This window comes from Prionailurus bengalensis, chromosome C1 (assembly GCF_016509475.1).
Source record: "Prionailurus bengalensis isolate Pbe53 chromosome C1, Fcat_Pben_1.1_paternal_pri, whole genome shotgun sequence".
NCBI lineage: Eukaryota > Metazoa > Chordata > Mammalia > Carnivora > Felidae > Prionailurus > Prionailurus bengalensis.
The window spans coordinates 193,354,738-193,377,652 of NC_057345.1; the positions used below are offsets into that span (position 1 = coordinate 193,354,738).

Sequence of the window (22,915 nt, forward strand, 5' to 3'; positions counted from 1 at the left end):
TCATTGCAAAATCCAAAGGCCAATTCTTGCTTGCCCTAGCAGCAGCATTGGACAGAGAAGACCACGCCTTCCTCCTTGAAACACTTTGCCTGCCTTCCAGGATGCCTCATTTTCTTGGTTTTCCTCCTAGATCATTCATCTTTCTCGTCTCCCCTGCTGGCTTTTCCTCTGCTCTCCAACTTTGTAATGTGGACTGCTGCAGGGCTCAATCCGCTATCCACCTTTTTTCTGTCTATACTCTCCTCGGCGATCTCATAGAATGTCATGGCTTGAAGAGCCATCTGTGTTGGCAACTCCTAAATTTGCACGTCCAAGAGGCTTGCCCCCAAATTCCAGACCATGAACGGGCAACTGCCTAGTCGACATCTCCGCATGGGTGTCTGAGATATCTCAATCTTAACCTATCCCAAACTGAACTCCTGATCATCCTCCCCCAAAACCTGCTCCAAAAACAGCCTCCCTATTTCAGATGATAGCTACTTTCTCCTGTTACTTACTATAGCATCACCATGACCATATAGTTTAGTATGACCCATAAGATCTGAGGATGAGAATATAAATTCTCTTAACTGATCCAAGCATATAAGGAAATCTAATATGTAGCAAAGTTGGCAATGTAATTAAGTGGGGGGGAAAGATAGCAAAATTGGCACGCATCTGAAAGAAAGCAAAGTCAGACCCTTGCTAAAATAAATTCCAAATGGACTCAAGTGTAAACTCAAAGTTGAAAAGAGGAACACCGGAAGAACATTTAGGAAATTAGGATACGACCTTGCTTCTGCTTTTGCCCCGACCCTTGCATCCTGTTGGTCTATTTTCAGCGTGTCCTCCTTTGCCGAGTTCTGCCAAACTGGCCTCTTTGCTGTTCTTTGGACCTGCAAAGCACACTTGCACTTCTGGTTGCTTGTCTGCTCAATTTGCAGGGCTTTTCTTAGACGCCTGTAGGATTCACTCCCTCACCTCCTTCAAGGCATCGTTCAAATGTGACTTTTCACAGACGTCCACTATCACCGCCCTATTTAAATGTGCTACCAATTCCTCCTCTAAGTCTTGGCATCTCTCACCTGCTTCTTTTTTTTTCTTTTATTTTAGTATTTATAACTTCTCATATACTATACAATTCACCTATTGCCTATTTTTCATTGTCTAGTCTCCCCACTAGAATGAAAGCTCTCTGCAAGCAGAGACAGCTCTTTGTCCCTCTTGTTCACTGACGTATCCTAAGTGCCTAGAAGAGTGTTAGCTACAGGTTAATGGAATGAACAAACAAATGGAGATTTTTCAGCTTATTTTCTGAAAAGTCTGCAGCTACTTGTGTTCCTACTGAATTTCAGAGGGCCTATTCTCTTCCATATTCACCAGCACTGGGTGTGGTTATTCACTCACACTTTGCTGTTCTGTTAGATACGATGATGGTAGCTCGTTGTTCCTTTAATTTGTAATTTAGCCACTAGTGACATTGAGGATATTTTGGGGTGTTTAATAGCCATTTGCAATACGTCTTCTGTGGTTGCCTATTTATATATTTGGTGTATTTTTCTCCTCACTCTCTTCCTCTTCCTCATTTTCTTCTTCCTCATTTCCCCTTCCCCTTCCTTCTCCTTCTTTTGGGTTTTTCTTATCAATTTGCAAGGGCTTTTCTGTCATATGGTTTGTCTTATTAGTGAAAATATTTTTCTAAGTTTATCTTTTGATTTTCTTTATATCATTTACCACAGGAAAATATTTAAGTGTGCATGTTATCATGGATATCTGTGTATTATTATTTTTAAAGTTTATTTGTTTATTTTGAGGGAGAGAGAGAGTGAGCAGGGGTGGGGGGAGAGAGAGAATCCAAGCAGCCTCCACACTCAGCACAGAGCCCAATGTAGGGCTTGATCTCATGACTGTGAGATCATGACCTGAGCTGAAATCAAGAGTCGGATGCTTAACCAACTGAGCCACCCAGGTGCCCCTATATCTGCCTATTATTACCTCACAATGCTTTGTTTTTCTGTCTTTCTTAGGACGATCTCTTCCAACGCTAAGTTTAATATTTTTATTTTAAATTAAAATTGTTTTTACATTTATATATTTAAAAAATTTGAATATTAATTTATTTTTGAGAGGGAGAGAGAGACAGAGTGTGAGCAAGGGACGGGCACAGAGAGAGGGCAACACAGAATCTGAAGCAGGCTCCAGACTCTGAGCTGTCAACACAGAGCCCAGTGCGGGTTTCCGACCCATGAGATCATGACCTTAATCGACTGAGCCACCAGGTGCCCTTTTTTTATTACACATTTTTTAATGTTTATTTATTTTTGAGAGAGAGAGAGAGACAAAGCGTAAGAGGGGGAGGGGCAGAGAGAGAGGGAGCCACAGAGAGTTGTTTTTACATTTAAATTTTAAACAATTTGGAATTTATTTTAGTTTACAGGATGAAATAAGGGCCAGTTTGCTTTCTTTCAGATGGATAGCCAACTACGCATCCTTTTTGGGGGAATCAAAATGTCATCTTTATCATATATTAGGTTCCCATTTATGCTTGAATCAATAATTAAATTGTATATCTTATCCTCATATCTACATGTTCATTCTTTTTTTATACATAGTGGTTCTATACTAAGTTTTAATATCTGTTGAAAAACATCCCTTCCCACTATTCTTCAATTTTATAATTTAAAATATTCTGGTCCCATTTATTATTTCAAAATGCCTTCAAAATCATTTTATCGTATTTAAAAAAACATTGTGATTCGTATTTAAAAAAACATTATGATTCTACTTGGAAATGGATTTAATTTAAATACAGTCAGGTCTCATTAATGATGGCCATTCTGTTTTACACAGTCACTGTGAACCTGACTTAATGCAGACTGACCCATCGCCCCAAGGGGAAATACAGGGTTAGAGGTTCTTGCTGGTCTCTGGGCAGATCATCTCCGTCATTCACTCAATATATAACTTTGTTTTATGTGTGTCTCTGTTTTTTTTTTAATTTTTTTGTAATGTTTATTTATTTTAGAGACAGAGAGACAGGGCACCAACGGGGGAGGGGCACAGAGCTGGAGACAGAATCTGAAGCAAGCTTCAGGCTCTGAGCTGTCAGCACAGAGCCCAATGCGGGGCTCAAACTCACGGACCGTGAGATCGTGACCCGAGCCGAAGTCAGACACCCAACCGACTGAGCCACCTGGGGGCCCCTGTGTGTCTCTGTTTATGGACACCTTATTCAATACATGTTGTTCATTTGTTTACATTGAACTTATGGTCAATAGCACTATAATGCATGCCCGCACAAAGGTTAAAGCACATTTTCTTGTTAAGGCACATATGTCATAGCCTTCTTGCCCTTAGGAACAGCAGACAACATTGCAGCACAGTGCGGGCAATTTGCAACAGGGAAACCACCAAAGAAACACACAAAAAATACGAAAAGGATGTGTTTAGGGTATAAAAACTGAAACAAAAAGGCAGAGTGACTCTCAGTTTGACCTCAGCCGTGCATTGGGCAACTCAAATTTTTTGCCACTCTGTGCATGTCTGCAAATGACCAGGAAAACGTTGCAAGTATTGATTTTAGGGTTATAAATAAATTTTCGTAAGTGCATTCAAAAATTTCATAACTACAAATAATGAGGATCAACTATATTAATTTTCAGAGCATGTACAATTCTCATGCTAGAGTCTTCTCCTTCATGAATTTGGGATGTTGCCCCCCTTTTCAGGTCTTATTTTCTGCACTCTGAAATATTATAGTTTTTTAACATGGCTTTTGTATCTTTTTTGCTAAGCTTTTTTTCCCTAGTTTCTCTTTAAAAGAATTTTTACAAGTACTGTAAATGGGATTTTAACAAAATTTCTAGCTGGCTATTGTTATCATAGTACAGAGCTATTAATTTGTGCATATATATTTTATTTCCCACCACTCAAAGCCTATTAATTCTAATAGTTTTTGCTAGAGTTACTTAAGATTTCTTGGAGATTTACAATCATATTAGCTGCAAATGAAAGAAATTTTGTCTGTTTCACTGTTTTAATTTTTTTATTATATATGTAAGAACTTCCCAAAATATTTAATAACAGTGGTGATATTTGGCACCTGGCCTTCGGTTATGTTTTTTGTAAGTGAAAATAATCTCAATGTAAACCATTATATTTAAAGTGAGTGAATTCACATTAAAAGGGAGGAGGCTCATTACCGTGCAGAATATTTGCTGAACCAATGAATGAATTTTTAGTACTATCACTTGGCAAAATCATTAATCTCTTAGATAATGATCAGTACTAATATGTCAACAGGTATCAGGGATGTGTTTCTGCCTATTGTCACATTGTTAACTAATAATATTCCTCATCATTTCTCCTAGATCAGCCACTGATCAGAACTTCTGAACTCATTAATATCTAAGCTAAACTGAAAATTATTACACAAGAATTTTACTTTGGGGAGCACTTTACTGCACTCGGGTAGACAGAGTAGAACACATTGACATTTAAAAAACCTTTAGCTTTGCATAGCGCTTGCAATTTCTGTCCCTCCTCTTATCTCCACTGATACTACTCCGAGTAGGAAGGACAGGTTATTTTTATTATAGGACAGGTTATTTTTATTATCAAGTGAAGAAACTGAGTCATAGAAACATGAAGTGATTTCCCCAAAGCCACACAGTTGACTGAGGACAAAGCTCAATCACTTCACTACCTTCTCCCAACACTGTGTAATCACTCTTGTGAGACTTTCTCAAGCTCCATTCTTTTTTTTTTTATGTTTATTTATTTTTGAGAGAGAGAAAGACAGAGCATGAGCAGGGAAGGAGCATAGGAAGGGGGAGACATAGAATCCAAAACAGCTCCAGGTTCTGAGCTGTCAGCACAGAGCCCGATATGGGACTTGAACCCACAAACCATGAGATTATGACCTGAGCCGATGTTGGACACTCAACCGACTGAGCCACCCAGGTGCTCCTCTCATGCTCCCTTCTAAAAGAGTTCATGACCTATCTTATTACCCCCATCAATTCCTTCATCAAACATCCATCCTTGTATTATTCAGTCCATCAGCCAATCATTCACCAGACATTTATTGAGCATTTATCAAATGCAGACATTGATCCAAATTCTGGAAATACAACTGGAAACAATAAAAGGTTCTCCACCCCCACCCCTGAGCTCACATTATAGCAAACAAACAAAAAATAAAAGCAAAATATATAGGATGTCAGGTGCTGATGAAATGCTCTGAAATAAAATAAAGCAAGAGAGGCAGATTGGAGTGCCAGTGACAGGGACGACGGGGTTGAAATGGTAAGTGATCAAGAATGGCCTTATGGATGAGATGACATATGAGCAAAGACTTCTATGGGTCTTTAGGAGTGAGGGGTACCAATTCCTTAAGGCAAAGGTTTAAGTCTTCAGAGGGTGGGTACTTGGCTTAGTCTTGTGGGGAACATGAAGATATGAGACAATGTAGGGCGGGGGGAAGATGAAACTGGAGAGGTGCTCAGGGGGCCCAAAATATGCAGAAATTTTCTAAATCATTACAGTTTTTAAGGGTAATACTCTTTTTAAAATGTTCATTTATTTTTGAGACAGAAAGAGAGTGTGAGCAGGGGAGGGACAGAGAAAGGGAGACCCAGAAACCAAAGCAGGCTCCAGGCTCTGAGCTGCCAGCACAGAGCCTGACGCGGAGCTCAAACTTGAGAACTGCGAGATCACGACCCGAGCCGGAGTTGGATACTTAACCGACTGAGCCACCCAGGTGGTTATTACAACTTTTAGTTTTTAGCTTAAAATCAATGGGAGGATACTGGAGGGATGTCAGACGTGGGAGTTTAGGGGATACGGGCACATGAGGAATGCCGTCAAATTTGTGCTTTTAAAACATCAGTCTGGCTTTAGCAGCGAAAAGAAATAGAATTAAGAGTATGGGTCTCTGTGTTCTAACTATGAGAATGTAGGAATTTAGACAAGATCTCAAGTGTATAATAAATCCAGATGACTAGCCAACACATTGTATTGTTTCTTTGCCTGGGAAAAGTGAAATCTGTCTTGAAGAAGACAGATGAACTGGCACCTGATATCTTTGCGCTTATTTTAAAATTCTTTGTACTATATTAAAGATATACATCCAGATACTCAAATTCTCTAAGTCTAAAGATATATTGATGCAGCCTGTTAGGTAAGTGTGACACAGGCATAATAAATGGCATCTAATTGCACTGTCAACATGTAGTTTTTCCTTGAAAGGAAAGAACTATAAAACATATTTAGATTGGAAAGTGACAAAATGACCCTAGAAATAGGGTCTGGCATTGAGATAGAAATATGCTGGTGGGTGTCTGAGAAAACATTTGAAGATTACAAAAAAAAGTTAATAAATGAATACCAGTCTGATTTAAGTTGATCTCCTCTATTCTCTGTAGGTAAAATTAATAATTCTGGGTTTTTTTTTCTCCCAAAATTTTGATGATCATAAGCCCATGGAAACAGTATCTCTTTCTTTTGCTTTCTACAATTTTACATTTTGAGATGGTTGCTTCCAAAATTAACATCACAACGACTTTTTAAAAAATTTTGTTTTTAACAATATATCCAACATGGGGCTCAAATTCACATCCTCCAAGATCAACAGTTACATGCTCCACCAACCGAGCCAGCCAAGTGCCCCCATCACAAAGACTGTTTTAAAAAAAATTTTTTTTTAACGTTTATTTATTTTTGAGAGACAGAGAGAGACAGAGCATGAGTGGGGGAGGGGCAGAGAGAGAGGGAGACAGAATCCGAAGCAGGCTCCAGGCTCTGAGCTGTCAGCACAGAGCCCTGCATAGGGCTCGAACCCATGAACCATGAGATCACGACCTGAGCCCGGGTTGAACGCTTAACCAACTGAGCCACCCATGTGCCCCCACAAAGACTTTTTAAAGTCATCTTTAGGCTGGTGATCTTTAGGTAAGTGATAGGTGACCTCATATATTAGTAGTGCTGGGCAAGCTTTGAGATAACCCTCTGGAGCACAAATTTGGTACTCTGAATTTTAAGGGTTAACAAAATTCAGAACTTTTGATCCAATGATTTTATTTGAGCAAATTTATCGTAATAAAATATTTAAACTATAGGCAGATGCATGTATAAGGATGTTGACTACAGAATTTTGATGGGGCAAATTTTGAAAATAACCAAAATGTTTAATGATAATCAGGTTGTTTATGAATTATGATACTTTCTTATAAGGATGAAAGTGAGGCCATTAAAAATAATATTTTGGAAACTAATGATGGGGAAATACTCTCCATTTAATGTAGATGAAAAGAAGAATCAAAAATTGTATCCACAGGGGCACCCGGATAGCTCAGTTGGTTCAGTGTCCAACTCTTGATTTCAGCTCAGGTCATGATTTCACAGTTCATGGGATCGAGCCGAGCATCGGGCTCTGCGATGACAGCATGGAGCCTGTTTGGGATTCTCTCTTTCCCTCTCTCTGCTTCTTCCCTACATGCTCTCTCTTAATTAATTAATTAATTAAACTTAAAAAAGTCGTATCCACAGCATAATTCCTGTTTTGGTAATACTAAAATGTGACTGGTACTCATCTGTGCGTGATGGGATTCTGAGTGCTTTTCTTTCCCTTTTTTAATAAAAATAAAGTATTAATTCTAAATTAGGCTTTTGAAAGCAAACCAACAAAACTAGGGTTAAAAAGCAAAGTTGTTAAAAGGCTCCTGGGTTTGATGCCTTTAAGACGTCAGGATGGGCCATTTAGAAGTACTTTTGCCTCTTGTTCTACTTCAAAATTAAAGATCATTTTTGGAGGGGAAACACATCTTAAGCACCCTCTCACCCCCAGGTCGTGCCTTCTTTACGGTCAGCATTATGAAAGCAGCTGTGTGTGTGTGTGTGTGTGTGTGTGTGTGTGCATGTGTGTGTGCTGTGCTATGCTGTGCCGGCTGCATAACTGAATCCCCAGGCTCCTGAGGGGCTGCCCTACAGGACCGTCACTCATGGACACTCACCTGGCCTCTGTGTGGTCAGCCATGTTCTTTGGGGTCACCTGGTCCAGGAGCCACCGCCTTCTTAAAGCTTCTTTTCTCCCACAGCGCCCTTGGAGCAGGTTGTTTCTGAGGGTCCTGAGGAGGAATTTTGTATTCTCCTTTGCTGACATCTGCTGGAATAGCCAACATTAAAAAGGGGTCCTATCAGTCTAAGTGTGGTCTTTTTTCCTTACTTGAGTGGACTGGCCACCATGAAAGTTTTTGGAATTATTTCATTCACTTTTATGCCCTTAGAAAAATCATGTTACTTTCTTACTACATGAATTTCTTTGCATTCTGTCTACTTGTCCACGCAGTGTAAGTTTCTAAATTAAAGATCACTCAGCTTACACAAATAGCCTCTCTTCCTTAGAGCAATCCAGTAACCTGGAAGGCTGAATCTAGAAGGTGTATGAAACAGGGCTAGGTCCAGGGCTGCTAACATTTGGGGTGTGGATTCCTTTCCACACTGGATGGTCACTGGTGGATTTATCTACAGAAAAGTGGCTCGTACAATTAATTCTATACAAAATATCAGTGGATTCCACCTGAAGTCCACCCATCAACCTCACTTTAAGAACTTCTGCCAAAAAGAACAAAGGAATGAGGGATTTTATTCAAAGATTTTCAGGTCTTGAAATCTGAAGTGTAATAACAAAGTGACCACATGGTGTCAGTCTAACCTCAAGAAGCCCTATATCTCCCCAGGCCAACAAGTAACCCAGCATCTGGGTTAAGTTGCATAAAACAATACCCACTGGAATTCTTTGGCAAGATCCAAGCACTTGACTTTTGTGGACCACTCATGTTAAAGAGAGAACAAGAGAAAGCTGTCCTCCGTAAGGCTAGCTAATCAACATCTCTCACCACTGCCGTGTGACAAAATCTATATGGTGAAATGGATTTGTAGGAACTTAGCGATGAGAAGAAAGTGTTCTTTCTGGAAAAATGAAAATGCTCCTTGCTTAAAATTAACTATCCTCTTTCTCTTGTCTCTTCAAAAGACCTGAATTCTCTTGCTGAGTAGATTTTCTTAAAAAAAAAAAAAACAAACCAAACATTTGAAAGGCAGTTGTGAAGTCTCAGTTTAATATTCTTTCAGTCAAAACCGAGATGGCAATTTTTCTCCTTCATTTTTCCTACAGCAAAAATACTGGAAGTTTAGGGCTCAGGATAAGACATGCTAAAAGAAAAGTTTTCCCCAGAGGCACTAGTAACTAGAAGCCTAGATTTGTCATTTTTACCAAATCAAAGCCTTTTCTTTGAGTCCACTCCCAATGCTGTTCCCCTCTTATTCCTCAGATATTGTCTACAATATAGTGTCTTATCAGTGGCTTCGTACTGAGTGTTGTTTGGCCTTTTCTTGCCCCTAATAGGTTTTAATAAAACCTATGATGTAAAAAAATATTTGTAGATTTATATTGAGAGATATTTAAGGTTGAGTTTGCCATTTCCCTAGACTTTTGTTTTTTAAGTTTATTTATTTATTTTGAGAAAGACAGAAACAGCGCAAGTGGGGGAGGGGGCAGAGAGACAGAGAGAGAGGAGAGAGAATCCCAGGCAGGCTCTGCACCATCAGCACAGAGCTGGATGGGGGGCTCGAACTCACCAAAAAACCGAAAGATCATGATCTGAGCCGAAATTAAGAATCGGACACTTAACTGACTGACCCACCCAGGCATCCCACCCCTTCCTTACTCTTAAACATTATCGTGAACGAAAGGAGCAGAATCTGTGGTTTTACTGGAGGCAAAGTTTGTGAAGTGCTGTCACCGGTACCGATTCATGAATGCTTGGTATTTTGCACTAGAAGTTACCTGGACGCAATGCTCAAACACAGGAGGGGCCTTCTGGTGGGACCTGCTGTGAAGACCAGATAAGAAACACGCCTGGCAGATGTCAAAGTCGAGACACTTCAGACAGCGGTATCTGTCAATTAAAACGGAAGTAAGGCTAAGGTGGCAACTAGCTCATGAGCTCAGAAAATAACGTTCAGGTGGAGAATGGGTACCCCAGAACATACAGGAGATATCACGGCTATCAAGTAAGCGTAAAATTTCTCCCAAACTTTGTAGGGACGTTAAGTGACTCTGACATGTTATTTTTAATCAAAGAAATCTTCTTTTGATAGTATTTTTTTTATAATACAGCATGACACTAACATCGTTTTATTCAACAAACTATAGTAGAGAAGTCTGATTCATGCCCCCGCAGATATACCGAACACTTTCTACAGTCAGGCTACCGTGTACTACGACCCTGAAGACAGAGCCCTAAGTCTGAAGCCACATTTTGTATGGTGGCATTCAAATCTTTTGAATTTAGTCGCCAAGTTACAACAAAACAAAACAAAACAAAACCAAAAACCAAACACCAGGAGATTTCAGTACATTCTGACTTTTGACTTCTCTTGAGGAATTTCAAGACAGGATAATACTGGACCTGTGTTCCTGCATGGTATTGGGGAAAATAAAGCCTTAGATAAAGAATTTAAAAGCAACTTTTGTGATTTTTGTAGAACTCTGTCTGTAGGAAAGAAACGCAGTGGACGAGGGTCGTTCCTTCAGCTGGAGTGTGGGGGAGCGACCACCACACCCAAGCTTCTTAATACATCAACACTGAAGTCCTTCTTTTATGAACAGTCACACCCTTAAATCTCCCATGGTCAGCAGGAGAGGAGGGTATCTTGAGACCCATGGGAAGGAGGGGTGTTTCATAATATGGTGATATCAGGGAGGGCTGGTAAGGCCTCATAGTTACGATTTAGTGACTTTTGACGATATTTGAGTGGAATCACAGTGTTTGTCAAAGATTGGGGATCTATACTTTTTTTTTCTGATATTTTAATTCTCTTCTCCAAACACAGTGTAGGTGGCATAAAAGCTCTGTCTTCTTCATCAATGACAATAATAGGTGAGGGCAAAGTGACAGCTACTCCTTCTAGACTGGAGATAACAGTCTCCAGCTCACCACAATCCCTACCTGGCCAACTTCTCACATGTAGACTACGTGCCTAGCTCCTGTAAACGTTTGAGTTTTCAACCCCTCCCTTGAAAGTTACAGAAAAAGAAATATGACCAGACCCCCGTGCTCTTCAAATTTCATGTCTTGCTGCAGAGAGATGATAGGGAAGCTTGTGGTCCTAACTGGAAAAGTTAAGCGATATGTGATTATGCACCAAATGTGAGGCATAGAAGGCAAGTGCTGTAGGAGGGAGAGAGGGGGAGACCCCTGTGGGCTGCGAGGTCAGAAAAGTTTTCATGGAGGAAGTGTGCCATTGGGCTCCAGATCAACGAGGATGAAGTTCCAGATAGAAAGGAGTGGGGTAAGGAGGCTGGAGCCAAGAAGGAGGGTTTAGAGCACATCGAATCTATCAGACCCGCTGGTTATTCTGAAGAACAGAGGAATCAAAACTTGGAGTGCCCCTGAGGCCAGATGGCAGAAGGTCTTCTGACCACAGTCCTTGGAAGGCAGAGCAGAAGAATGTAAGCTCCGTGAGACCAACCGTCAGCTGCCCTTGTTCACTGCCTAACCCTGACACCTCGTTCCATGATACAGTATTCATAAACAGCATCGAATGGCTAGAATAGTAGCCAAGGTAGCCAAAATAGTTCCAAAGTTTTGGAACACTTACTAAGGGCAGGCACGTATACATGTGCATATGTGTATGCAATACATCTACTTGTATCGACAGTTAACCCCCATGAAAGTTCTTTGAGGTAAGGCATTCTTATTATTCTCATTTTTTCAGATAAAGAAACTGAAGCAATCAGAATTTAAGCAACTTGCACACAGTTACACCACGTCTTGGTCAGAGGGGGAACTAGGCTTTGAGCCCAGGGATACCGCCTGAATGGACAGCCAGCTGTTTTCACCCCTGGAATAGACCGCTGGTGCAGGAGGCTTGAATTTGGACACACACCCCACCATTACCAGTGACCTTGAAGTGGGAACTTGAGGTCAGATGCTTTGGAGGATACCTGGTGCACTGAACGTTTTCAGTGAACATGAGACGAAAGAAGTTAAGTGAATGACTTAGTTTCTTCACGAGAAGAATGGGACTGGTAAGCCCTGCCTTCTTGGCCTGGCTTTTTACAAAGGTTTTTACAAAGCTTTGAAAATGATTCAACATGCAGAATTGGGAAGATAACTGCTGTTTGCGTGAAACGTAGAACACGATATTTTATATAAAGAGTATTTGATGAGCCACCTGTACTGGCTACTTTATCAGCATTACATATGGCTGCAGTCGACTCATCGAGGACAATACACTGACCCTAACCTTGCATTAGTCCCTTTATGCTCAGAAGCTACCTAGAGGTACATGAGAAAAGGCGGAGTTTTCTACACCTTTGTAGAAGGCGTAGATCCATCCATCCCTGATGAGATGGATCTGTTGGTGCCTTTACCAAGAGAGAACCAAGTCTGGGTTTTCCCCCAATCTCATCCCAACCTTACATGGCTATTACAGAGCATAAATACGATACATCCTGCTAAAATATAACACTGGCTTATGAACAATCTCTGATTTTTTTACCTCCTCTTTGTAAGGTTGAGCTCTTGCCTCTCCCTGTTACCTCCAGATCTGCTTTAAAATGACCTTCTTCATCTCACTAAAACTTAAAGCCGCGAGGCTATTGCTGCAGCTTATGAGAGCCAAAAACACAAGCTTAAGGCTGGGACTGTAATACGTGCAATTTCTAATAGACTCAGAAGGTTATAGATAAAGTAAGTCTAGCACTCCGTTGGCTCCAGCTCTCCTTTTACTTCTAAAGAAACCGAGGCCCAGAGAGGTTAATGGCCTTGGGCAAGTTGCTCAGCCATCTGCATATATGAGAACTGTACATTGCCTTGGATGTCTAGAAAGAAAGATGGGTTGCACGGAGGCATTTCTAAGAGGAAGCTTAATTTCATTCTCAGTAGAAAGTGACGTAGTCTCAACTTTAGCGTATGGCCCTTTTTGCTTTCCGCCTTCGTATGACCTGAGCCACTCAAACTCTCTGAGACTCCTTTGTAAAACAGGATTAATAATATCTGCATTGTGTTACACACAATAATTTAAAAACATTTCGGTGTAAAAGCTGTGTTTTATATAACTGCAAAGTGAATTCTGCCCCTGGGGGGAGGGCAGGACATGTGGTAACCACTTAATTAATACTTATTTATTGGCTGCATATCACATGGTACATCGTATTCGTGTTCCTCCACTGTCCACTATAAAAGGAGTTTGTTTTTCACTGCAATATGGAGATTTCTTTGGTTTGGTTTCCAACAGTCCTTCCCATTTATAGGTTCTATTGTTTAAAGTACAGTTAATCGTGAATGAAATTTCACCATGTACTCGGAATTCTCTGCAAACCCAATTCATTTCGTTGGCAAAACTAAAACGTGATTTCCAGGTTGGCCAGAGACCCAGCGGATGTAATTTATACCCACAGGGAGCATGCTTACTGTCTGGGCTAGTAAAGATCTGCAAGTATAGGATGAGAAGAGGAACAGAGTCCCCAAGTCCTCACTCCTGCCCCTCTGGACACCCCTTTCTTTGACTTGTTTTTAGCAACTGGGTTTTCTCAGCAATTCAGTCCTACCCCACCCCTTCAGCCCCTACCTGTGTTCATTCACCACGATAATGGCATCCCTGTGCTTGGCCTAGACCTGCTGCTTTCCTTCTTTCCTCCCCAAGTTTTCAACCACTTGAACTTCACTTCTTCATTGTTTTATTTACGGGAGACCAACAGCACCCTTTTTCCTAAGGTGGGGTTCCGACTTTCATCCTCAAAGCTTTGGGAAGATCTGAATGTCCAAACCTAGCTTCCAAATCTGCCCTTTCCTCCAGGCAGAGTGGAGACTTGGTGTGAGCTGCCCCCACAAAACCTGATTTTATTCCTTTGGATCCTGAGCCCTTGTTCCCAGCTTTCTGCACTGGGAGGCAGTATAGCATCATAGTCGCAAGGCAGAGACTCTGGATTCAGTCTGCCAGCATCTGCTACTTGCTAAGCATGTGCAAGTAAGTCATTTATCTTCTCTGCGAATTGGGGATAATAATGCCACCTTGGATAGAGGTTCTAACAAGTCCTTAAACGAAATGGTCCACGTGAACCACTCAGCCTAACACTCAACAGTTCATAAACTATTATTATTACTGTAATTCTTATAAATAGCTCCCAAATATTTAAATATTAAGCTAAATATTTAAATTAAATTTAAGTATCTCTTTTGTAACAAAAGAAAACACATTTTCCCCCTAAAGAAATACAAATGTCTATTGATCAGACTGTGTTAGTGGAAGAATTTAATACTCCATTAATTACAGAAGATAAAATATAATTTATTGTCAACCAAGATCTGTCATGCAGAAAGTTACTGACTGAGTAGTTTTCAAAATATCAACTGAGTTCCAGATCTGTGAGAAGGACCTCAAAAGGAATCTGGAGAGACACAGCTCTACTCCGAGACCCATTTGGAGAATGACCGTCTGCGAAACACTGATGAGTACCTCAGTCCAGTGATTGGGAAGTTCCTGCAGATTCTACACCGAACAGGGTGAGTGACCATTTCAGTGGCAGATAACCGATAGCAGGTTGGGAGCCACAGGAGGATGGGAGGCTCAGACTGTAACCAAGAGAGGAATTTTTCTTCTTTGATTGTTGGGCTTAACACCTGAAAAACAATGGCTCACTTAGATGTGTTTCCAGCTTGACTTTGGTCTCTAGTATAGATGCAAATGTATTTTCATTTTCTTTTCTGGCTGTTTCTGTCAGCTCTGCCAAAGACGTTTATCACATGAAAAGTCAGAGGCAAGTTTATACCTTTTTTTTTTAATGTTTATTTTATTTATGTTGAGAAAGAGAGAGGCAGAGAGAGAGGGGGAGAGAGAGAGAGAATCCCAAGCAGGTTCCTCACTGTCAGCACAGAGCCTGATGCGGGGCTTAATCTCCCAAACCGTGAGATCAGGACCCGAGCCAAGATCAAGAGTCCCCTGCTTAATGAACTGAGCCCCCCAGATGCTCCGAGGCAAGGTTATATCTTGAATTAGGTTGTCTCGGATGCTGTGTGGAGTAGCAATTCTGTAATTTGAACTGGGCAGCAAACTTGTCTGCCCCCAACTCCCGGGGATCTGCCCCCAAGTCCCAGGGACAGTTGCATCATACTCACCCCTTGGAAACAGCTGCGGGTGGCACTTTCCACAGAGCACAGAGCACGACTCTCCCCTACAACAGTTGGGATCTACAAGAGGCAAGAAATCTCCATGTCAGTTGTGAGAAAATAGAGAAGTAGGTGACCACTGAAATCAGCACTTCTGAGTAGAGGTGCTTACAGCCACGGGGTCACAAGTATTTAGTGCCTGAGACTGGTTGAACTGCCTCAGTCCAAGCAGATGAGAAATTTGTGGGTTTTGTGCAATGTCTGCATGAGGACAATGAATGAACAAGTGGGAAAAAGTGGGGCTGAGAGGAAGGAGGAGGGCGAGAAGACAGTCTAGTAATTGGGGCAATCCAGGCACGGCTGTCGCTGTTTCACTTCTTATGATCCCAATCCAATTATTTTCACCCTTCTTTGCCCTCATTTACTTGTGAATCACATATAACAATGATACTGTATTAATATTCAGAGCGGTTTTAAGGAAAACCTTTTAAAACACTTTCATGGCATTTCAACAAACACCAGTTTCTGGGGTAGAGCAGGAATCATTATCCTTGCTTAAAGCAAGGGGCGATTGAGATTTACTGTTTTGCTCAGGGTGAAAAAAAAAAGTGATTTAGCTGCAGAACTGAGATCTCGCTTCAAGACTCCTTACTCTGTTGAGGGGTGCTCACAAAGCTTTGTCCTTCTGACTTCTGTTGTAGGTGTTCCAAGGGGTCTGTCTGCACTGCCTCCCTCAATGGTTTCCACCTTTCAATCATGATCACCAAGGGAGTTTAACTAAGGGACTAAGAACCCCTTGTGACTGCCAAGATGGCCAGGGACTTGGTTCTGACATTATCTATATGCACAAATACGTGTACCTGTCACCTCCATTTATGCCCATTTGGTCACAAGTCCTAATTTCGCGTCTGATGTCTTGTACAGCACTGGCTGTCAGGAGGCATCGCCTGCAAGCTCAAAAGTAATTTCAAAGACCCCCCTGCTGAGTCCATCAACTCGAATAAACATTCTTCTAATCAGGAAAGTGGCACTTAGAACCACTTTGCTGACAATTAGCCAGGCAGGAGTCAACAAACATTTTCGTAACAGCGACAAGATGGCTGTACTTTAAATTGATAATAACCCCGTCACCAGCTGAACATAAGTAACTGCTCCCTACGTCATTTGGCCTTTGTCTGAAAAACTGACTCATTGGCCATACTTTGGCCTGTGAGTGTTGAACTCACTGGAAAATTAGTTGGAGGGTGTTCTTGAGCCCTGAGAAAGGGGGTCGACCTCATGTAAATCAAGGGAAGGAGATCAGATGGAGCCGGCTTGCCAGCTCTGTGATTCTGCCATCGGCCAAAAGAAAACTCACTTCGGTAGGAGGCTTTCACCTCCGCATTTTGGCTTTAAGTGTGTGCGTGAAAATTGTCTGGATTCATTGTCCATTTGACTAATTTCTTGCAGGTGTGCTATGGAAGATCCCATGTGGCTAGATGGAACACTAGCAGAGGCAGAATGCCACTTGAAATGATAATTAGGATCCTTAGGGGAGGGGTTTGAATCACACAACGGGGCCTGGAATTTTCTATGGGAATCCATCTCTGAGTTCTTAATGGAAGTCAATGGGATGATAATTTGCTATGCAAATTTCCATCTTCCAAAGACTTCTCTCAGGAGCGTACTAAGGCACCGGTGGCAGACAGAGCACTGCTCGAGCTGCCATTTCAGCAGCTCATTGACCTCAGTTGGGCCTGGAACAAGGACAGAGCTTTAGGGTTTGTTGGATACGGTGCTAGCCTGGGGCAAGCTACAGTAGCTAGAAAGTGAACACAAGGATTTCTACGGGAGAAGGAAAATGCCCCTCAGTCCACCTACTTTTGTGACATCCACCTAAGCCCTCCAGTCTTACAAGTCTGCCTGCAGAAATGGATGGACAGACTCTTCCAATCTCCCCGGCTCCCCATTAGCTCGAGCCCTGAGATGTGAGGGGTGTTGGGCTAGGTGCCTCTGCTATGGCAGATATGCCTAAGGGTCCGTGGGATCCGTGTGCCACGATCACCAATAGCTATGCCTGAAGTTTAACCTTCTAAATTAAAAACAAAATCATTACTCCATTTAAAAAATATGAACCTATTGACTATTACTTGGAATTTCCAGAATAAACTAAATATCATCATGATCAATATGAACCTAAGATATTAAGACCAAATCAAATCACAGGTAATTTTGGATAGGTTGTTCTAAACCATACTCCCTGTCCTAGAGTTCTAATAATCTTCCTCTTTACCCACCCCTTTCATGACCTTCCCCAGTTCCGAATTCTTGGTCCTGAAGAGTACCAGAATATGCCACCCCAATATGTGCCTCTTTGGCGTATGGATTATTTTGAGCTAAAGGCCATTGAAAACCAGCAGATGCAGGAAAAGCTCTAAAAGCAGGGCACAAGTTTTCCTTTTGTAAAGAAAATGTACATTTATTTATAAAGGAAATTTTCGTCTGCCAAGGGTGTCTCTCTTTCCCTACCAGAAGGAGGAGGGGTCTTAACAACTCTGATCAATGGACAAGGTACTGACTTAAATCCGCACAACAAACCTTACTAAACAATCAGAGTTTTCCTGGTCACCTTCTCATAACTTTCCTTCTCCACCAGGAAGCCCAAAACCCTTTCCCTTTGTTTAGCTTGAGATTATACGTAAGCCTGAATTCTAGTCATCCCTTTGAGTTACTCAGCACTGGGTACTCCCATGTGTGTGCACCGTATACATGTTAATAAATTTCTGTCTGTTCTCTTGTTAATCTGTCTTTTGTCAGTCTAATCTACAGGGCCCCAGCCAGAGAACCTTACAATGGGTAGAAGAAAAGATTATTTTTTTTCCTCCCTTACAGGGAGGAAGGGGACCCAGGAGGGAGACCCAGGAGAAAAATGATAGAAAGCTATTTAATGGCATCATAGTGCAGAAAGCCTAGTGTGGGGATTTTACAGGGGCTGGAAAAAAAGTAGAGACATTCTCGAAATGGGTAAAAGTTACGCTGGGAGAGCAACCACTTCCACAGAAGACAATCTGGAGTCTGCTTAATCCATTTGTAGAAGTTCTTGCTCAGACACATCATTTATTATCAGTTTAACATTTTTTTTAATTTTTTTTTTAACGTTTATTTATTTTTGAGACAGAGAGAAACAGAGCATGAACGGGGGAGGGGCAGAGAGAGAGGGAGACACAGAATCGGAAACAGGCTCCAGGCTCTGAGCCATCAACCCAGAGCCCGATGCGGGGCTCGAACTCATGGACCCGCGAGATCGTGACCTGGCTGAAGTCGGACGCTTAACCGACTGCGCCACCCAGGCGCCCCTATCAGTTTAACATTTAAGTAACATACTTACTTTAAGGAGGTTCAATTCCCTTACCTAGCAAGGCTAAAAATAGCAGTACATTTGTACATTCTTCAAGCACAGGAAATGATGCAAATGTTAACTATTTGAGTATTGAGGACTGAATTTCATTTATACTTTCATTAAACATTTGTCGAAGGCCTTACTACCAGGCACTTTTTAAGCCATCAGAGACGTGAACACGAATGCAATAGAATCCTTCCCCTGGAGAAGCAGCCTAGTGTGGAAGCCACATATCTGGCAATAAATGCAACAAAATTTGACAACAAAGTTATGCACAGGGAGTTAAAGAGCTTTTAGTGAGGAGGTGACTAATAATCTAAATGACTTGAGACATGAACAGTATTCGCCAAGGGAAAAGAGACGCAGGCTGTTGGAGATAAAAGGAACCACACAAGTCAGGCATGGAGAACTTGGTACATGTTGGGCAGGGTAAAGATTTTGATACAAAGGAGTGAAATCAGTGTACAAAAGGTAAGAAAAAATTAAACACTATGGAACAAACAGAAGAAACCACTGGATATCTTTTCAATGGTGATTCTGGAACCTACGGAGACATGCATCATTATATATCATGTGACTAGGTTATTTTACAACTCTGTAGAAAATTAAAGTTAACTTGTGGTAGAAATCAGATTGAAATACAAATAATTCTCATCTATAGACATGCAAATAAATTCCATCCTGATTGGTGACCAACCTCCCCCTCCTCCCCCAAAAGTCAATCTTTCATCCACTTGCAAATTCATTTTAATATTCCTTATCTACCATTTTGTTTGTTCTTGGGCTATTTCTTTTAACTACTTGTAACATCTTGCTGATGCTTTCTTTCAATTAACAAGTTAAATACATTTTTGGACACATGTTCATTTTGTATTCCTATAAAAATCATGATTTTATCTCTTTTTGAAAAGAGAAGGATTGGGTCAAATCATGAAAGCTTTTCTTTTGTTTTTCTATTTCATTTCATTTCATTTTGTTTTGTTTTATTTTAAGAGAAAGAGAGGGGAGAGGGGCAGACGGCGGGGGGTGGGGGGGGAGAGGGAGAGAGAGAGAAAATCTCAAGCAGACTCCATACTCAGCAAGGAGCCTGACATCAAGAGTCGAAATCAAAAGTCAGACACTCAACCAACTGAGCCACCAAGTTGCCCCAGGAAAGCTGTTCATATGATGCTAAGGAATTTAGGCTTTGTTCAATAGACCTGAATGGCCAAGGAGGAATTTTAGGCATGCGGGTGACATTTGCATTTTGGAAAGTCACTGACAGCAAGGTGGAGGCAGAGTTGGAGGGAGGAGAAGCTTGAGTTGGGGAAACCAGTTAGGAAGTGATTATAAAAGATTAGGTCTATGCTCAGATAAGAGCAGTGGCTATAGAGGGGAGGGATTGCATGGAGAACTACATTAACATAGAATTGACACAGTAGAAAACCATATTCCTTAATAACAAAGGTGGCTAATATAACTGGAACACATTTAGAATTCTTAAGTATTGGAGATTTACCTGCTGTAGATCTGTTAGTAGGTTTCTCAAAACCCTTCGAGTCATGCGTGCCCCAGAATCATAACCTCCCCTGTTATTTTCTGCATAGAGCTGAAAAAGAGCTAGACATACAAGGAGAAAAGAAATCTTTAAATTGAATACTTGCAATACGTCTTTGAAGAATATGTGCCTTGAATTCTAAACAGTTTATTTGTAGGTGTGAAGGGAAACGGAAAGGAAAGGTATATTTCTTGATTATTTGCTTGCTGTTTTGAAGGTTTCCCAAATTAGATAATACGATGACTAATGAAAAGCAATTCACATTTCAACCTCTTGATAATTCAGCACATCGGCGATGAAGACCAGGAGGCTGGAAAATGGCGATGCGAGGAGAATCCCAGTCTTTAAACGAATAATAACCACTTGTGTCCGGATAATTCCCACACGAATAAGGAGCAAGAATAACAAAGTTATGAATAATGAGGACATATAGATGGACATCTTGAAAACTTCCACCGCGCTGAGGACATACCAAACAAGAGCCACGTGGCAGGGAATAGGAATGAGTGAAGGAGACAGTGTGTTGGAGATTCAGAGGTCACTGCACTCGATACACGCAAATTCTTATGTATGTTACCTCTGTATTTCGTAAGAGGGCTGTCCCCGCAGAGAGCAATCAGGGCAGCAGCCACAGGTGCCAGCTTGAGCAAGCCCGTTCCCGTGCTGCAGGGCAACAAAACACAGAGACCAGGATGGGAAAGGCAGGGTGATTCTGGGTGACGTGGGTTATAAAAACAATCACTATGAACGGACGCTTCTGACCTTGTGTTCCAAGTTCACATTTTTCATAGTCTGTTTTCCGCTATCTAGATTTTTGACAGAGTAAAACTTGACTTAAAATATTTCATTATTCGTTCATTCATCCATTCATTCATTCATGTGCCCAACAATTATTTATTGGGTGCTTCCTCTGTGCTAAGCACTGTACTAGGCACCAGGGAAACAGGGATACCCCCTGTCTTCACGGAGCGGGCCGGGTCACGTCCTTAGGATACACATGTCTGGAAACCAAAGATACAAGCACAAAAGGACAAAAGGAGCAAGCATTTATATACAAAATCCACCAGTTCACGGGCCCTCACGTAGAGCCTAATTGTTCTTGGCTCACTGGCTCCGCAGTTTCAAACCCGCAGAACAATGTCTCACAGGTAGGAGGATTTCTAGAGGCAGGCGTTGATATTAGAAACGATAGTCGAAAGCATAATGTTTAAGGAATCTGAAATAATGAAAAAAATAGCTTGAAAACATGTTGATATGTTATTTATGCAATAAAAAAAATAAATAACAAACTGGAAAAGGAAACACTGTTTCCTTTTGTTTAACCATTTTCCAGATGGTTAAACTGTGGTTGCCTCAGAAGGCGGGATTCAGGGTGACTTTTCTTCTTCTTTACTCTTTCCTGTACTTTCCAAATGTTTTATATTTACTATGATTTTTAGAAGTCCATTCTACAGGATGAGGTCAAGACCAAATAAGGTAAACAAAATGAAGTGGGAAAGAAGAACGGTGGACCCCAGAGCCAGGGAAGCACACACATAGCTAGACGCACACACAGACATACACACAGACACACACCATTTACTTGATGGCATGCGTAATAAAGCCTTTGACATGGTCTAAATTGGCTTACAGGTGCAAGGGACTGAGTGTTTGGGTCCCCCCAAAACCTGTATTTCAAACTTCTCGCTTCCAATGTGATGAAATTTGGGGGTGGGACTTTGGGGGGTGATTAGTTCATGAGAGTAGAGATCTCATGAACCGGATTCGTGCTCTTACAAAAGAGAATTCAGAGAACTCCCTCACTCCTTTCACGACATAAGGACACAGTGAGCAGGTAGTCCTCTGTGAATTAGGAAGCTAGTCCTCACTAAACACTGAACTGGCCGGCGACTTGGCTTTGGACTTCCCAGCCTCCAGAACCATGAGAAACGTTTGTTGTTTAAGCCACCGGTCTACAGTACGTTGGTGTAGCATCCCAAACAGACTAAGACAATAGGTTAGCCACCCACACACAGGTTATTCAACCTTACTGCACCTGAGAAACAAAACAAAACAAAAACTGATCATTGCTTACAAGGAAATGAGCAAACAAATAAGCTACCAGGAACTCAAGAGAAAAGTGTGATTTTTTTGCCATGTATAGGCATACAATCACCCTGGCAAAAGCCGTGTGTGTGTGTCTAGAGTGGAAACGAGTTTGTGTGAAGCCAAAGTAATGTGGATTTGTTTTTTTTCCCTTTTTGCTACCCATGGGTATTAGTGAAACTGATAAACGTGTGCTTCTTCGTTCCTCTGCTGAATGAATAATACATTTGCCGAAAACAAAGAAGCCTTCTCATGTATCGAACCTTAGACAAACACCAAATGGTCACTGGCCAGTGGTGACTAAACACTGCCCTTGAGGTCACAGTGTGACCTTCACATGCTCACCTGTCATACATCGCTGTGAGAAGGCTCAGAGTGAGTTCTGAAGCTCTGGGATGCACCTGTCCTGGATTTTCCGCCCTGACTCTCTGAAACAGCTCCTGAAGAGCCTTAAAGAGGTGTTGCACAGAGAGGGGGCTCTCTCTTGCTTCCCAGAAACTGTGACGTAGGAGGACGTGCTGAATCAGAGAGCTGTCCATCAAGTCCACTGTAGGAAGCAAACGAAAAGTTGTCTTATTTTCCAATGGGAACAAAACCTTCATATAAAGCCTTCAAATAAAGCAAATGTCATCTATCTAGCATTTAATTGAGACTTTTTTAATCGCAGCTCTTTTCTTTTTTTTTTTAACGTTTATTTATTTTTGAGACAGAGAGAGACAGAGCATGAACGGGGGAGGGTCAGAGAGAGGGAGACACAGA

General features: G+C 41.4%; 1 protein-coding gene across 1 annotated transcript in view; it reads right to left on the reverse strand.

The window, feature by feature from the left end:
* Positions 1-22,915, reverse strand: part of DYTN (dystrotelin) — a 51,846-nt gene that overhangs the window by 23,152 nt on the left and 5,779 nt on the right. Inside the window, exons 3-9 of the mRNA XM_043573448.1 lie at positions 22,502-22,703; positions 20,649-20,734; positions 20,033-20,133; positions 15,165-15,236; positions 14,506-14,669; positions 9,827-9,938; positions 7,992-8,140 (exon numbers count right to left, since the gene is read on the reverse strand). Of these exons, the coding sequence (XP_043429383.1) occupies positions 7,992-8,140; positions 9,827-9,938; positions 14,506-14,669; positions 15,165-15,236; positions 20,033-20,133; positions 20,649-20,734; positions 22,502-22,703 (886 nt within the window). The remainder of the gene's footprint in view (positions 1-7,991; positions 8,141-9,826; positions 9,939-14,505; positions 14,670-15,164; positions 15,237-20,032; positions 20,134-20,648; positions 20,735-22,501; positions 22,704-22,915) is intronic.